General features: G+C 38.2%; 1 protein-coding gene across 1 annotated transcript; it reads left to right on the forward strand.

Annotated features, from left to right (window-relative positions):
* Nucleotides 1-5,911: 5,911 nt before the first annotated feature.
* On the forward strand, nt 5,912-15,972 carry LOC135476651 (uncharacterized). Its single transcript, XM_064756750.1, has 7 exons — nt 5,912-6,074; nt 6,912-7,050; nt 8,601-8,672; nt 10,438-10,510; nt 11,145-11,221; nt 13,516-13,579; nt 14,898-15,972. The coding sequence occupies exons 1-7, from the start codon at nt 5,987-5,989 to the stop codon at nt 14,991-14,993; spliced, it is 609 nt and encodes a 202-aa protein (XP_064612820.1). The 5' UTR covers nt 5,912-5,986; the 3' UTR covers nt 14,994-15,972.
* The last annotated feature ends 2,329 nt before the right edge of the window (nt 15,973-18,301 follow it).

Genomic DNA, 18,301 nt, shown 5'->3' on the forward strand with positions numbered 1-18,301 from the left:
CTTTTGCCTGTACACATATTTGTTAAGAAATATTTTGTGATGTGTGGATTTTTATGATTCTGATCATTTTATTTTTTAAAACTTAATAATAGTAGTAATAAATGCATCTTGCTTAGGTCAAAGAAAACAATTCTGGGTATGAGAAAGTTATAGCTGACAGATTTCCTTGACAAGGAGATAAGTTTGAATTCCTTTTTAAGTCTGAGGACTATATTGTCTTTCTAAAAATTCCACCGTGGTTTGCTGGGCTAGGATGTTATATACATTAGGTTGTGAATAAACAAACCATGTGTCCTAAAGAGAGTATGGCGTTAAACAATAATCAAATAAATAAATACATAAATAAAGCAAGTAACTTTATGGTAGCGCGACATATGAAAACCCTATAAGATGGAGACGCCTAATTTAGTTTCAAGTTAAATGTTTTCACTTAGAGAATTCAGGAGCAATAAAGCGGGCGATCACTTGTCCACCAGTGAAATCTGATATATGTGGATGTAAGCTTCTGCGGTATAACAAAATAAACTGGGTCATGCATGAAAGTCAGAGGTCAGACACACAGAATTTAGACGCTTGAACCTTTCTCTGCCATAAGAGGAAATAATGTGTGGGGTGTATTAAGAAGTAAACTCTGAAAAACTTACTTGATATCTTTGGCAAAATAAGCTTTCTTAAATATTCAATGTTTTTCGCACTTTACAAATTATGGTCTCAAGCTACATATGTGTATTTTTGGGGTTATAAATAAGGCTATACAACAGCAGCAAAGACCTTGTTTGTCCTTATCAAGGAACTGAGCGTAACAATTCGCCAGGCTTTATATCTCTGCAAGATTTTACATACTAATTAAATGGCCATTGAACGTTAATTGACAACAAGAGCGCTGTGAACAGCTATGCACAGGCAGAGATCAAAAGGGATTACAACATTAAGCGTCAGAAGTTTACTGTACACAGAATAAAGCAATAATAATAATCATGTACATAAAACATATAACATTTCTAAGTAACAAATAACAACCTATGGTTAATTACCACACATGTGTGATCAGGCTGGTGAAGAGCTGTTATATAACTTATAGGGCTTCCATTCAAATCGGGCTAATACTTAGTTTTAAAAAAGTTTCCTAAACATGTAACAAACCCTGGTATCCATCACCTTACATACATACTTATACATTATATGTTATATATATTTCTCAGAAATAAACAAGGCAACAGTCCTCCGCATATAGATTTTAGCTGTACCAAAACGACATATAACTTATCTATTGTCCTCATAAGTGTGTGTCAATCAATCAGTTAAATCTTTATTAGAAGTTAATTTGGTAATCATCAATGTTGTACTGCATACCTAAAGGATGGAAAACTTTATACCTATAAAGGTTGAACCTTATACCTATAGGAAGGTAAATCAGCCACCGTCCTCCTCGTGGATGCTGAACTTTATACCTATAGGAAGGTAAATCAGCCACCGTCCTCCTCGTGGATGCTGAACTTTATACCTATAGGAAGGTAAATTAGCCACCGTCCTTCTCATGGATGTTGTACTCTATAGCTATAGGAAGGTAAACTGGTCACCGTCCTCCTCGTGGATGTTGAATTTTATACATGTAGGAAGGTTAATTAGCCACCGTCCTCCTCGTAAATGTTGAATTTTATACCTATAGAAAGGTAAACTAGTCACCGTCCTCCTCGTGGATGTTGAATTTTATACATGTAAGAAGGTAAACTAGTCACCGTCCTCCTCGTGGATGTTGAATTTTATACATGTAGGAAGGTAAATTAGCCACCGTCCTCCTCGTGGATGTTGTACTTTATACCAGTAGGAAGGTAAATTAGCCACCGTCCTCCTCGTGGATGTTGTACTTTATACCAGTAGGAAGGTAAACTAGTCACCGTCCTCCTCGTGGATGTTGAACTTTATACCTATAGAAAGGTAAACTAGTCACCGTCCTCCTCGTGGATGTTGAATTTTATACATGTAGGAAGGTAAACTAGTCACCGTCCTCCTCGTGGATGTTGTACTTTATACCAGTAGGAAGGTAAACTAGTCACCGTCCTCCTCGTGGATGTTGAACTTTATACCTATAGAAAGGTAAACTAGTCATCGTCCTCCTCGTGGATGTTGAATTTTATACATGTAGGAAGGTAAACTAGTCACCGTCCTCCTCGTGGATGTTGTACTTTATACCAGTAGGAAGGTAAACTAGTCACCGTCCTCCTCGTGGATGTTGAATTTTATACATGTAGGAAGGTAAATTAGCCACCGTCCTCCTCGTGGATGTTGAACTTTATAGCAGTAGGAAGGTAAACTAGTCACCGTCCTCCTCGTGGATGTTGTACTTTATACCAGTAGGAAGGTAAACTAGTCACCGTCCTCCTCGTGGATGTTGAATTTTATACCTATAGAAAGGTAAACTAGTCACCGTCCTCCTCGTGGATGTTGAATTTTATACATGTAGGAAGGTAAATTAGCCACCGTCCTCCTCGTGGATGTTGTACTTTATACCAGTAGGAAGGTAAACTAGCCACCGTCCTCCTCGTGGATGTTGAACTTTATACATGTAGGAAGGTAAACTGGTCACCGTCCTCCTCGTGGATGTTGAACTTTATACATGTAGGAAGGTAAATTAGCCACCGTCCTCCTCGTGGATGTTGAATTTTATACATGTAGGAAGGTAAATTAGCCACCGTCCTCCTCGTGGATGTTGTACTTTATGGCTATAGAAAGGTAAACTAGCCACCGTCCTCCTTGTGGATGTTGAACTTTATACCAGTAGGAAGGTAAACTGGTCACCGTCCTCCTCGTGGATGTTGAACTTTATACATGTAGGAAGGTAAATTAGCCACCGTCCTCCTCGTGGATGTTGAATTTTATACATGTAGGAAGGTAAATTAGCCACCGTCCTCCTCGTGGATGTTGTACTTTATAACTATTTGAAGGTAAATTAGCCACCGTCCTCCTCGTGGATGTTGAATTTTATACATGTAGGAAGGTAAATTAGTCACCGTCCTCCTCGTGGATGTTGAATTTTATACATGTAGGAAGGTAAACTAGTCACCGTCCTCCTCGTGGATGTTGAATTTTATACATGTAGGAAGGTAAATTAGCCACTGTCCTCCTCGTGGATGTTGTACTTTATACATGTAGGAAGGTAAATTAGCCACCGTCCTCCTCGTGGATGTACTTTATACCAGTAGGAAGGTAAATTGGTCACCGTCCTCCTCGTGGATGTTGAATTTTATACATGTAGGAAGGTAAATTGGCCACCGTCCTCCTCGTGGATGTTGAACTTTATACATGTAGGAAGGTAAATTAGCCACCGTCTTCCTCGTGGATGTTGAATTTTATACATGTAGGAAGGTAAATTAGCCACCGTCCTCCTCGTGGATGTTGTACTTTATACCAGTAGGAAGGTAAACTAGTCACCGTCCTCCTCGTGGATGTTGAACTTTATACCTATAGAAAGGTAAACTAGTCACCGTCCTCCTCGTGGATGTTGAATTTTATACATGTAGGAAGGTAAACTAGTCACCGTCCTCCTCGTGGATGTTGTACTTTATACCAGTAGGAAGGTAAACTAGTCACCGTCCTCCTCGTGGATGTTGAATTTTATACATGTAGGAAGGTAAATTAGCCACCGTTCTCCTCGTGGATGTTGTACTTTATACCAGTAGGAAGGTAAACTAGTCACCGTCCTCCTCGTGGATGTTGAACTATATACATGTAGGAAGGTAAACTAGTCACCGTCCTCCTCGTGGATGTTGTACTTTATACCAGTAGGAAGGTAAACTGGTCACCGTCCTCCTCGTGGATGTTGAACTTTATACATGTAGGAAGGTAAATTAGCCACCGTCCTCCTCGTGGATGTTGAATTTTATACATGTAGGAAGGTAAATTAGCCACCGTCCTCCTCGTGGATGTTGTACTTTATAACTATTTGAAGGTAAATTAGCCACCGTCCTCCTCGTGGATGTTGAATTTTATACATGTAGGAAGGTAAATTAGCCACTGTCCTCCTCGTGGATGTTGTACTTTATACCAGTAGGAAGGTAAACTAGTCACCGTCCTCCTCGTGGATGTTGAATTTTATACATGTAGGAAGGTAAATTAGCCACCGTCCTCCTCGTGGATGTTGTACCTTTTACCTGGAGGAAGGTAAATTAGCCACTGTCCTTCTCGTGGATGTTGTATCTTATACCAGTAGGAAGGTAAATTAGCCACCGTCCTCCTCGTGGATGTTATACTTTATACCTATGGGGAGGTGAACTAGGCAAGGTCCTCCTCGTGGATCTTTAATATTTTTTCTTCCAGTTAGTGATGGAGGACTATTAGGTTACTAATTAACAATGACACATTAGAGAAGGTCTTCAGGGTTACAGTAATGTCTGTGTTTTCGGATAATAAGGGGTTTAAAGTGTTGAGAATTTATCTGCTCGGCTATAGGCCTATATAAATATACAGGCCTATAGTCTCGTACCTTGCCCAATTATTCGTAAACGAACAAGTTACTTGTTCCGTTCTGCTCATGGATGTCCGTTCTCCTCGTGGACGTTCTCCTCATGGATGGCGGCTGCCCAGTGCTACTCGTATGGACTCTACCATATGCAGGTCTGTTACATTGTAACTTGTTGGCAGAGTTCCGGTTTCCGTTTCTTCCGGTTAACTTTGTGTACTCTCAACAAGCAAATGTGTACCATTTTGTACACGTTTTTTTGTAGCTCGCGATGTGAGTAAGATGTGTATCAGGGGTGCACATTTGAAGTGTAGGCGCATAATACATGTGACATATGCAAGCTACACATCGGTGTGTCAGTGTGGATTTGTTGCATTTAATGTGTAGCCTACTCGTGGTACACATCTTGTGTGTGTTTTATACATAGTTCCTTTTAGTGAGTACACCATAGAGGTTGTTCTTGGCATGAAAATCTAGATGTACTGGAGGAATGAATTTGTTTAACGTTCACAATGACCTGTATGAGGTGAGAAGAAAATTAACTGTCCACAGTAGCATGTTCTATATAAGACCTGTAGTGAAAAGAAAAAAAGCATTATTTGCAAAAATAATCGTACGTCGTTAAAGACCAATGAAAAGATTAAATGTTGAGTAGTAGTCAGTAACGCAGATAGGAACAGATAACACCTCTTTGTTGAGAGCAAAACTGAAGTGTGTTTAGTTGGAATGCTCCCATCTAACATGATTCAGTGAGCTCTCTTTGAACAAAACGTCAACTGATTTAAGTACGGTAGCATATTTAAAGTCGATGTTTTTGTGTGTATTTTTTGTTGTGTGTTTGTGTAGGAGGGAGGAAGGGGATCAATGAGGCCAAAGCACTGGGCATATAAATGTAGGGGCCTACCATCCTGCACTCTCCTTACAACATACCATACTCATGTACTGTTATGTTCCCCTATATAATTTTTCATGTACTTTTTTAAAGTAAAGGTCGTTATTATTCACTCGATTATAAAATTTGGGAATAACGGCTGATCTGAATGACGTACGTAAAATTAGAATTAAACCGACGGATTGGGCGTTTCTTATTTAGTCTGTTCATCTATAGAGAAAAACAATTCTCTTCAAATCAGCTTGTCTAATAAACTTGTCTAATAAAGCTTACAATGTTTACGAAGTCCATGGTGAAATTTGAAGTCGAAAATTAACAAATATTTAGCGCACCAAAATGCACTCACATGCTCAAACAGGAGAATATTTATCCAGAAGTTCAGTTCTATATTTCATTTTTATTTATTCAGTATGACTAAGAGTACATAAGCGATGATCGGAGAAATAACATTGAGTATGTAATAAATTTTGGAGCAACTCCAACATCACTTTCTATAACATTCAGATAGACTTACAGAGTCGCCTCCCTTTACAATACTCGGCATATTAGAGGTAGAAAAGGTGTGGGTGATGGCGGGTTTACGAAAGACGTAGAAACAAATTTTCCCTTCAATAGAAACAGTTTTTCGAATCACAATGAGACCAGTGAGTAAACAACACAGTCAAGCGCAAAAGAAGAATGGCCGCCCGAAAAAGAAAGGAAAACGGGAAAGTAAGGCGTTGGGTATGTATAGCGAATATCAATAAACAAGTCTCTGACAATGCATATGGCAGAATGATGTAGATGTGTCCTCTTTTCTTTGATTATTCAGTTAAAAACACAGACATGACAGATGAAAGACTCAAGTAACATTCATACAGATTATGACCTTTTACTTACTAAAGCTGGTGCCTAAGCCAGATAAACTGGCAGCGGAAGGTCGATGTGCTCTTATATCACACTAGTGATAGCGAAATAGGTCGAGCAGCCACTGTAGCCTGTGTTGTTGTTGTTTCGCCACTAATTTCTGTCATGCCTATTTTACCTCAGAATGTCTGCCCAACGGTCCCCTCCCCGATAACCTTTAACTAGCCCTTGTTCAGGGAGTTATTTTTTGCGCAAGCACTTCTTTTACGTCTACTATGGAATGAATTTATTCTGTTACATTACATACTTGTCACTACAGCCACATACCTTGTTGTTTTGAATTCCTATCAGGCTCATGAAGGTGTTGGTTGTGGAATTTGATTGGCCATGAATCACACATATCTAAGAAGGAAAGTTCATGTCTATAAAGATGTCATATGACTCAGTAAATCAGGGTAGATTATGTTGGACATCGCTAGTTTGATGAAGACGTAAAAACCAAGGATTTCATTTGTCTGTTAACAAGGAGTCCATCCACATGATGAGTTCTTGGCAGAACAAAATTTGTCCAGGTGTGGACATTGTTTCTATAACTACATGTACATGTACTGCCATTCTTATCTCTTCCTGAAAGTGTCCCTGTGTTCTAAGGAGAACATGTTACATCATGAATACAATGGTGTATAAGTTATTGTTGTTCTCTCCTTTGAGCAGGTAGTGATGGCTCGTCAACATCCAGACTTGAGAATTGCTTTGTGAAGCGACAAATATCCACAAAGCAGCATAAGAAGTGGTCTTTGTTAAACCTGTCCACTAAAGCATTTGTTACCACCTTGATTCATAGCTGTATGGAGTGAGTATGATGCTTGATTTGCCCATCCACTAAGGTCATTGTTTCACTTATCCTCTGAAGCCCTTCTTGATATACCCATTTACTAAAGCCCTTGTTATACCTGCCCACTAAAGCCATTGATACGCCCGTTTACTAAAGCCCTTGTTACATCTGCCCACTAAAGCCCGTGTTACCCATGTTCACTAAAGCCATTGATACACCCATTCACTAAAGCCCTTGTTACACGTGCCCACTAAAGCCGTTGTTACCTCTGTTCAATAAAGCCATTGATACACCCATTTACTAAAGCCCTTGTTACACCTGCCCACTAAAGCCCTTGTTACCTCTGTTCGCTAAAGCCATTGATACGCCTGTTTACTAAAGCCCTTGTTACAATGAGAAGTGCAATGACTGGTTGACCCGTATCAGTATAATGGCTCCGGTGGGGCAGGTTACTTGCCTTTAGTAAGTCGTCTCAGTGAACAGTACTATATAAAACAGTGGTGGAAATCCGCCCAGCAACAAGGGGGCACATTACATGCACTCTAAGACTCCTTTGACATCATATGAGTGAAAAATTGTTTAGTACTACGTTAAGCCCCAAGCACTCATTCACTATAACCTTTGTTACACCTGTCCATTAAAGCTTTTGTTACACTCATCCACTAAAGCCTTTCTCACACCCATTGACTAAAGCCTTTGATTTACTCGTCAACTAAGCTTTTGTTACACCAATCCATTAAGACCTGTTATACTTATCCATTAATACCTTTGTTACACCTGTCCACTTTTGTTACAAACATCCACTAAAGCCTTTCTTACACCCGTCCATGGAAGCCTTTGTTACACTCGTCCAGTAAAACCTTTGATACACTCATCTGTAAAGAAAATTGTTGAGTACGACGTTAAACCCCAAGCACTACTACTATCATTCTCTAAAGTCCTTGTTACACCCGTCCACTAAATCCTTTGTTACACCTGTCCACTAAAGCCTTTGTTACACCTAAGCCTTTGTTACACCCGTCCACTAAAGCCTTTGTTACACCCATCCACTAAAGTCTTTCTTAAACTCGTCCACTGAAGTCTTTGTTACACCCGTCCACTAAAGCCTTGCTTACACCCGTCCACTAAATCCTTTGCTACACCTTTCCACTACAGCCCTTGTTACATCCTTAGTTCAGGGTTGTGAGTACATTAGCATAGTTTCATTTCTCAAATGAAGAGCTGGGATTCAAACACTGACAGATATCATTTTGTGAGGATAAATGTTGTAATATTGACTCTCTACTCATCATAGACTTAGCCAGGATTAGAACTGTTGAAATCCTGACAATCACCCTACCACTCATTTACAGTTTCGGAAATGAAAAAATACTAAAACTGAATTTTCATCACTGGCACAAGTTTGAATTTTTCTCTGCATTGACTGTGTGTGTGTGTTTCATGACTTCCCAAGTTGTTCTTTATGTAAAAGATGTCGTTCTTCACATTTGACACGTATACATTCGGTTCTGTAAAAGCTGTTTGTATTTGTATGAATATAATTATGTGTGTTAATTTCTGTTGGGTAGCAACGTGCTGGCAGAAGCTGAAGAATCAGAACGCACTGAAATGCAGGAAGCTCTGAATGAGCTGAAACAAAGGTCTATAACTTTGCCTGTCCTCTCCCAGGTTTCTCATGAGACCAATATAGAACAAAATGCACAATATTAGCCATTATTTTGCACCTTTCATGTTTACCTGTCTATGGCAATCATGCTGCAATATGTTTCATATTGCATGTCGCCATGTTAAGTGTTCATATTGCACATGGCCAATAGCAACATTGATATTGCACGTTCATATTGCATGTCGCCATTAGCAAAGACTGCAGTTTTTTTCCTGTGTTTACTGCACAATTCATAAGAAATTAATGCAAGTTTTCTTCAAATTTTCAATTTTTTGTCAAATTTTCATATTCTGCAACAGAATTTTGCTCTCTAGATTAATATTTTGGTGTATATTGATAAATAGATTATTGAATGAAAAAGTGATGATGTGGACTTTGTACATAGCGGAAGCATGGGCTCTTAAGCTCATTCACGCTTCGGCACCGTGCAGAAACTCGCCCACATCAGCTGGCATTCATACAGTAATCTATTTTTCTTTGTTATGTGATTGGTTAGAACAGTCTGCCTTGTTAACCTACAGTTTATAGCCAGACATTTGGCATTTTCAGGTTATATGTAGGAATTTTTGAATGGATAACAATTTTGTTGGTTCCAACATTTTTATTGTGTCAGTCCAGACATTTTTATTGTCATTCATGGGTGTAGCAAATAATCACCTAGCCTGTCCAAAAGATATGGACTGCCTGTGGACAGTAAAGTCAGTACTATGTAGCCATTAAAAGTGAGATATTTGAAGGCTTTTATAGCATGATGTTCTATTTGAATTCTTTGTGTTTCTGTTTTGTTTTTTTTTTTGTTTCATATTTTCTTTGCCTTTATTAGAAATTATCCTTTAATTATACTTTATTCTTGCATGTTACACATTCTTCTCTGAGTGACCGTAACATGAGACAAGAGTAAGAAGTTTTTGGCTGTAAGTGGAAATGTTATCCTGCGAGCTGAAATGTCAGTCAGCCTTGTTTAATATTAAAACACTATTAGGCACTCTTTGTGGCACAGTCTTTGTTTTGTAATCTATCAGTGTTTTGGTCAGCAGAAATGGAAAATTTAATATTTTGGTTAAAGCTACATATATGTGTACGTAATAGGGGAGTTTGGCTTTCGAACTTGTTTATCACTGAAAGTGAAAAAAAAAGGCATTCTGTACCATGTGACCTGTCAGAATGTCAGGCATCTGCCCTAAATGGCTTAAAATTTCACCCACAAAAGTGCATGTTTAGTGGCCAATAAATGACACGAAATATTATTTTGGGTTATTAAACATGCAATTTTCCATTACAATATCATCCCATGTTCAAAGGAAACCTCAAAACACCTGTCTAAAATTAATAAAACTATCAGAATCAGGAAATATGGGCATGTTAATCATGGACAAAATTTGTGTTTGTTTAGGGTATTTTGCGTTACAGTTATTAATACATGGGCGTCTGAAAAAAAGTTTCTCAAAACTAACTTACAGCTCATGAATGAATGAGAAAATTGAGGAGCTGAGCATTTGTAAACTGAAGACGTTCCTGTAATAAAAGGGGATATAAGGTAATGTCTGCAAAAGTCACATGATACAGTAGGACTGTTTTTATCCTCACCAAGAAAATAGTTCAGGCTCAAAACTTCCACATTCATTTGTTTAGAGCGATATGTTTTTAGGTCTATGCATTTGTTCATGTGTTTATGTGTAACACTTTGTTTCATTACTACTAAAGTTTTAATGATTTATACTCAAATTTGTTATTTGTAGGGTTTTTAATAACCTTGAGACCCAGAAAGCACCTGTTAATAAAATTGATTACTCAAAGTTACATCAGAAACAGGTATGTTATTTGATAGGAATATCTTTTATCAGTCTTTCACAAATACTTGGCTATGTCTGCCAGCAACCTGCGGATGGGTTGCAAGTTTCCGGTTATGTCCACATTTCTCCGACCATAATGCTGGCCATAGTCGTATAAGTCTAATATGTTTTTGTATGGCATAAACACCAATCAGATAAATAAATAAATGGCTTTTTTTATTGACTATAAGTTTGGGTATTTCACGAAGTACTCAAGAATATTACACTTATTTGACAATGGCCAGCATTATGGTGGAAGGAACTCAGGCAGAGCCAGAGTTGAACTTGCTTCCCGAATCCAATGTATTAATATGTAGATGTATGCAAGAAGAGAAAGTTTTTGCATGAATTATTATTTTAATACAAGTCTGCAAAATCTGAACTTGGAAAAAGATATTTTCATTCTGACTTAGACCTTCATACGGTTTTGTTCGTTGTTAAACAAACTGGTAAGATTTTATTAATTTGGACACAATCACAAGAAACTTTATTTTTATGGTTCTGAAATTGTTGGACTAAAACCATCAGCTGTGAGATTGCATGTTGTGTTCAAAATGCTCTGTCTAAGAAAAGGACATTTTTGTTTTATTTCACTATGTTTTTTATTTGTGTAGATTTGTCAGGAGAAGCTCCGAAGTAAACTGACAGAAGAGGAGGAAGCCTTGAATGCTGCCATTCAGAAGACGGAAGGGTACAATTTGGTGCAAGACATTGCCCGTGTCTTGCTGCTTGTTTCCAGGCTTGATATGGCTTCTCCATCGTGCTTTGTTTACTTCCCCTATCTGCATTTAGAGTCTGACTCTCATTATCAAACTGAAGTATATGTGTAGTCTTGATATAGCTTCTCCATCGTGCTTTGCTTACTTCCCCTTCCTGCATTTAGAGTGTGACACTCATTATCACACTTAAGTACATGTGTAGTCTTGATATGGCTTCTCCGTCGTGCTTTGTTTACTTCCCCTATCTGCATTTACAGTCTGACTCTCATTGTCACACTGAAGTACATGTGTAGTCTTGATATGGCTTCTCCATCGTGCTTTGTTTACTTCCCCTACCTGCATTTAGAGTGTGACTCTCATTATCACACTTAAGTACATGTGTAGTCTTGATATGGCTTCTCCGTCGTGCTTTGTTTACTTCCCCTACCTGCATTTAGAGTGTGACTCTCATTATCACACTGAAGTACATGTGTAGTCTTGATATGGCTTCTCCGTCGTGCTTTGTTTACTTCCCCTACCTGCATTTACAGTCTGACTCTCATTATCACACTTAAGTACATATGTAGTCTTGATATGGCTTCTCCATCGTGCTTTGTTTACTTCCCCTACCTGCATTTAGGGTGTGACTCTCATTATCACACTTAAGTACATGTGTAGTCGTGATATGGCTTCTCCGTCGTGCTTTGTTTACTTCCCCTACCTGCATTTAGAGTGTGACTCTCATTATCACACTTAAGTACATGTGTAGTCTTGATATGGCTTCTCCATCGTGCTTTGTTTACTTCCCCTATCTACATTTACAGTCTGACTCTCATTATCACACTGAAGTACATGTGTAGTCTTGATATGGCTTCTCCGTCGTGCTTTGTTTACTTCCCCTACCTGCATTTACAGTCTGACTCTCATTATCACACTTAAGTACATATGTAGTCTTGATATGGCTTCTCCGTCGTGCTTTGTTTACTTCCCCTACCTGCATTTAGGGTGTGACTCTCATTATCACACTTAAATACATGTGTAGTCGTGATATGGCTTCTCCGTCGTGCTTTGTTTACTTCCCCTACCTGCATTTAGAGTGTGACTCTCATTATCACACTTAAGTACATGTGTAGTCTTGATATGGCTTCTCCATCGTGCTTTGTTTACTTCCCCTATCTACATTTACAGTCTGACTCTCATTATCACACTGAAGTACATGTGTAGTCTTGATATGGCTTCTCCATCGTGCTTTGTTTACTTCCCCTATCTACATTTACAGTCTGACACTCATTATCACACTTAAGTACATGTGTAGTCTTGATATGGCTTCTCCGTCGTGCTTTGTTTACTTCCTCTATCTACATTTACAGTCTGACTCTCATTGTCACCCTGAAGTACATATGTAGTTTTGAAAAATGCATGAAACACCAGTGAGATAAGTGAAGTTCTCCACCCAGCTCTCCACTCAGCTACATGTAATTGGTTGTTGTGATGAATATAAGATATTGTGTGATGAAAACACTTCTACATGTAAGTAATTCCTCATTAGGAAATACATGTACTTCATTGTTTGTAACCAAAGTACACAGGCTTGAATTACATCACTTAATTTAAGTACCTCACTTGGTACGCATACTTGAATTACCTCACTTGGCACACATACTTGAATTACCTCACTTGGTACACTTTCTTGAATTACCTCACTTGGTACGCATACTTGAATTACCTCACTTTGCACACATATTTGGATTACCTGACTTTGCCCACATACTTGAATTTCCTCACTTAGCACACATATTTGGATTACCTCCCTTGGTACACATACTTGAATTACCTCACTTTGCACACATATTTGGATTACCTCACTTTGCACACATATTTGGATTACCTCACTTGGTATGCCTACTTGAATTACCTCACTTGGTGCACATACTTTAATAACCTGACTTGGTACATGGTGTGAGAGAAATAGGGAAAGAACTTGACCCAGTGACAGTAAAATGTGACTCAGTATGGCATTCCAGTGAGGCAGCAATATAAATACGTCAGCATTGTGACCAGTCTACTGCAAGGAGATCTGTCAAGATAAGAAGAAACTATTGTTAACAGCAGTGTTAAACCCCAATTAAACAAACAAATCTTAATGTAATTAGTCTTTTTGTTTAGTGCTATTAAATTAAATTAGTTAAAAACTGTTAATTAAACAGTTTAGTGCCAACAATGAAATCAGTATGCCCAAACAAGTGAGCCAGAGCAGTCCAATTTCTATTTTCTTTCATTTTTTTAGGATAATTGCAAAAACAAGGGAAAAGATCACACAGCTGGAACTGGAGGAGAGCTCCGTAAAAAAGGTTGGTGTGACCTAACTTTGTTCATAACATAACATTCATCATGAACTTGTCAAGGCTTTTGATAACTGATCTTAAAAGATGCCTGGATAAGTACACACAGAAGTAAAAAGATCATGGAATATAGGTTTTAAGTTGACCAATACTTGCCTTTTTAATCAAGCTTAAATGATAAGAGATGAACACACCAAGTAGTCATGGTAGTGAGCATCATTGTAAAGACCATGAAAATTTGATCCAAAACTAACTCTTGTCTTTTTTTCCATCTGTTTGAATGTTGTGGTAGGTTTTTGGACCACCTTATGTGAAGGTGTCAATGACGTTTCATTTATTCCATAGAGATGTAATATATTTCATATTGAAATAGTTCTTAGTTCATGCAAGTGGACATTACACTAACAGTAGTTACAAGAATCCCATCCTATGTTAGTGTATTGCATGACCTTCAGAATATCTCTTCTTCTTTCAGGCAGCCCTATCATATCAAACAAACCATTTCTGGATTCTTCCATGTGAATTAATCAGCCATGTTATTTCTTCATGTAAATTAGTCAGATGTTTGATTGTGTATGCTTGTCTGATTTCTTCCACATTAAATAATCAGTTGCATGATTATGTCTGAGTATACTTCTGTCTGAGTATGCTTATGTCTGAGTATGCTTGTCTGCTTTCTTCAAATAGTCAGATGCATTATTCAGATAGAGTATGCTTGTCTGCTTTCTTCCATATAAATTAATAGTCAGATGTGTGATAGAATATGCTTGTCTGCGTTCTTCAGATAGTCAGATGTATTTGTCAGATAGAGTATGCTTGTCTGCTTTCTTCAGGTAATCAGGTGTATTTGTCAGATAGAGTATGCTTGTCTGCTTTCTTCCATGTAAATTAATAGTGAGATGTGTGATAGAATATGCTTGTCTGCATTCTTCAGATAGTCAGATGTATTTGTCAGATAGAGTATGCTTGTCTGCTTTCTTGCATTAGTCAGATGTATTTGTCAGATAGAATATGCTTGTCTGCTTTCTTCGGGTAATCAGGTGTATTTGTCAGATAGAGTATGGCTTGTCTGCTTTCTTCCATGTAAATTAATAGTCAGATGTGTGATAGAATATGCTTGTCTGTGTTCTTCAGATAGTCAGATGTATTTGTCAGATAGAATATGCTTGTCTGCTTTCTTCAGGTAATCAGGTGTATTTGTCAGATAGAGTATGCTTGTCTGCTTTCTTCCATGTAAATTAATAGTCAGATGTGTGATAGAATATGCTTGTCTGCATTCTTCCATATAAATTAGTCATTTGGAGTTTGCCTGTCTGGTTTCTTTCAGACTCTCTTCACAGATATAGAAGACAAACCAGATGTGGAGCACATGTATGTTGATTATGATTCCGTGGAACTTCTGAAACCAAAAGGACGAACATGAAATCATGACTCAGGACTTCACCTCCAGCATGTCTTCATGTTTTCTACGTGACACCATTGGCCATCTTGCCTGCTCTGCTAAAGAAAACAGACAATACTGTGGCGTTTTGTCTGGTTTGAACATGATTATCTTATACTGTCAAAGATGCCATCACTATGGGAGAAATGGAGATAATGTCAAATACAAACCATGGATATGAGACTTATCTGACAAAAACTAATGTTTGAACGTACATATGTGTGTATATATATACAAACTTTGATTCCAAGTTAGGGTAAAATCTTGTAACTTTGTCACTCTGGACCAATGACTCAATAATAATACTCTCTCACATTGGGAACATGTGGACTCTCTTTAAATAAACGGTTTTTACACAATGAAAAATTCAAGCTCAGAGTCAGATAATACTTCCCAGATTCTCCCCTCAGCTCGCTCGTAACACTTGAAAGCTGAGGTGCCCATTTAGACAAGGCCCCTCCTATTGTTGAGTATTTAAACTTCACGAAATATTTTGCCAATGGGCCATTTTATAATCTACCCAAAGAGACCCAAATGTCCAAAGTTCCCCGCCATTACCCTACATAAAGAGCGAGTTTTTATTGTAACCATTTCAGTGATGTTGCAGATGGCCATGTCTGTTGAATCTCCCAGATTGGAAACTTCACAGAAACCTTTTGTGTGGTGCCATTGACACTCTCAAGTCAGTATGTATATTCCATAATAATTTGTGGAGAACTTTTCCACAAAGAGCTCTGTGTAAGCTGGTGTGATTATGAACACACCATTTCATTTGCTTTCTTAAAACCAAAAAGCAGGATAGCTTTGGACGTAACAGTTACAATATGTTCACTGTACTATTTCTGCTATGATTCATAACTTTTTCAGAGATTTTATTACAACAAACTGTGTATATTACAACAAACATTTGAGTATATTTATGTAACAAACGTGTGTTTATTAGAGTAAATGTATGTTATTGAATTTGAAGACGTTTGTGGTCATTTGATTTTCTTCCTTTGGAACCAAGCTGAGGGAGAAAACTATCAGTTTGTCCAAATATTGCATGATGGCCTGGTAATATGAAATTAAATTTCATTTGGCATGGCAAACTAAATGTCAACTGCAGTCGAGAACGAATGGTCTACCGTTAAATATCGTGTCTCAGGTTGTATGTTTCGACTTAATACAGCGCCATAAACACCAAGGTGACGTAAAGCATAGATGATTCATGCAATCTGCTTCGTTGGAGAGCTTTCCTCGCAGCAAATATTTCATGTAGGATAGGCTGATTTCATCGGAGAGGAATATACCGACCCGATACTCCGACCTGTTTTTTTATGCATTTGGTTTATTAACGTTCTGCGTCTTAAATGCGATTTATTTCACTTCCCCTGGGTTTGAGGAGCAGTAGGCTGGCTTATCAAAGTTGTACGTAAATATCTAGGGGATTCATGTGTCTGGGTTCTAAGCATTTTGGTTGTGTCTGAATGCAAAGTTTTGAGCAATTTACATTGATTTTCTCTTGGCTCTGGGCGTTAAAAAAACTGTTTAAGCTGTTCTCTGCATACTACACAAGTATTGAAAATATTGACAGTATTTCTAAACAGTTGCTTTCTGGGAAGGTCATCCTCATCCAGTCAAGTTTGTTATGTCCAACAAAATATCTAGGAACCTCTAACTCCTAGGATCAACCTTTCTGGCAACCATATGGCTTTCTACAGTATTCAAATCAATCAGAAGTCTTGCATGGTATAACTCCAGCTGACTTCCATATGTGGTTCAATCGTTCGGAGAAATTCTGAGCCAGGATGAATAATATTAGGCACAAGGCGGCTGTGGTTGAGCAGACAGCGAACATTATTGAGCCGCCATAGGTATGAAGAATCCATCCACCACTGATGACCCCAGTGCCCGACCCCAGACAGAACAGTGCCGAGAAGGCACCCTGGACGGCGACCGTATCACTCTCGTTACCGACAGAGCTGGCGAACGCCACCAGTGAGCACTTGATGAAACAGTACACCGTACCTGTTTACAACAAAGCAGAAATGTTCGAACAGAGCAGAGTGTTTTTCCTTATCTGTGAATTAGAGACGACGACAAACTCTTCACATCCCAGTCTGCTTCCTACAACCCGCTTTAATTCACCGCCCATGCATGTATTTTTTCTCAGACTTGTTAGCTTTGTTCAAGATATTCAAGACTGGAGCACACCTGGCTTGAGGGATGGCAAGAGATAACAGTTACGACACTAAGATATTATACAATCTACGTTTAATGACATAAATATTGCTTTTTAAAAGTATAAATAGTTTAGTAACCAAGCGTTCACGTGAAGTAAAGTACGATGGCCCGTTTTTGCCATTCGAATTTTTTTTACCATTTTATGATTTACAATAATTGAGAGGATTTTCCAATGGAATTTATCGTTATGAACAAATAGTTTGAAGTATACGCGAAACGAACTGTCAAATTGTTGTCAATGCAGTCGTTCAATTAAGTTAACCTGTCCCTATGAGATCAAAACTAGCATTTATACTGTTTCCTACCTAAAATGTCACACGACAATAAAGTATGTTCAATCTTCACACAAATCGCTTTATCCAAGCTCCCAACTTAGCTTTCACATTATACAGATCAGACAGAATCATGATTCACGTCGTTGTACGTGAAGTAGACCTTCACACACTTGAACTGAAATTGCTCGGCGGATCTTCTAAAAACTGGTAGACCTTTTTTATTTCTGTTCATTAAAGAATAATTAAGGTTAAGGCCTACCTACATGCTGTCTTATAAAATAGGGTTTGTACTTCAGGGTAACCACCAATACACACCTTTCTGCGAGTTTATAGTTTTCCGATGATGCTGAATGCTGTTTAGCAACAGTGTTAAATGATTGGAAATGGTGATTGGTGATATTCAATCCGTAACGAAATATTTTTCCTGACTCATAATGATTTCTTCACGCTCAGGTTTCGAGCCGCCTTGTTCATTTTTGACAAAATCGTGATCTTTTTTCCTGTTTTAAAGTGAGCACTTTCGCCGTCTTTTTTCTTGACGGTACATTGTATAGAAATGGAGCTTAGTACCTAGTTTCAGATGACATGTTAGTGATCATGTTTGAGTTCGGGTCGTTTGCTTTATTTTCAAGAGACGTTTTTGTCCGTTTTAGACTGCGCAGTTTTCCAAACATTAGGGCCCTAACTGTTCGTCGTATTGAGTTAAAACTTGAGTTGTATGTGCACGGATTCACCGAAACAAGTTACAAATCAAGTTAGATTTTCGTGCTTTTCTTTTCATTTGTCCAA

This window comes from Liolophura sinensis, chromosome 10, assembly GCF_032854445.1.
Source record: "Liolophura sinensis isolate JHLJ2023 chromosome 10, CUHK_Ljap_v2, whole genome shotgun sequence".
Classification (NCBI taxonomy): Eukaryota; Metazoa; Mollusca; class Polyplacophora; order Chitonida; family Chitonidae; genus Liolophura; species Liolophura sinensis.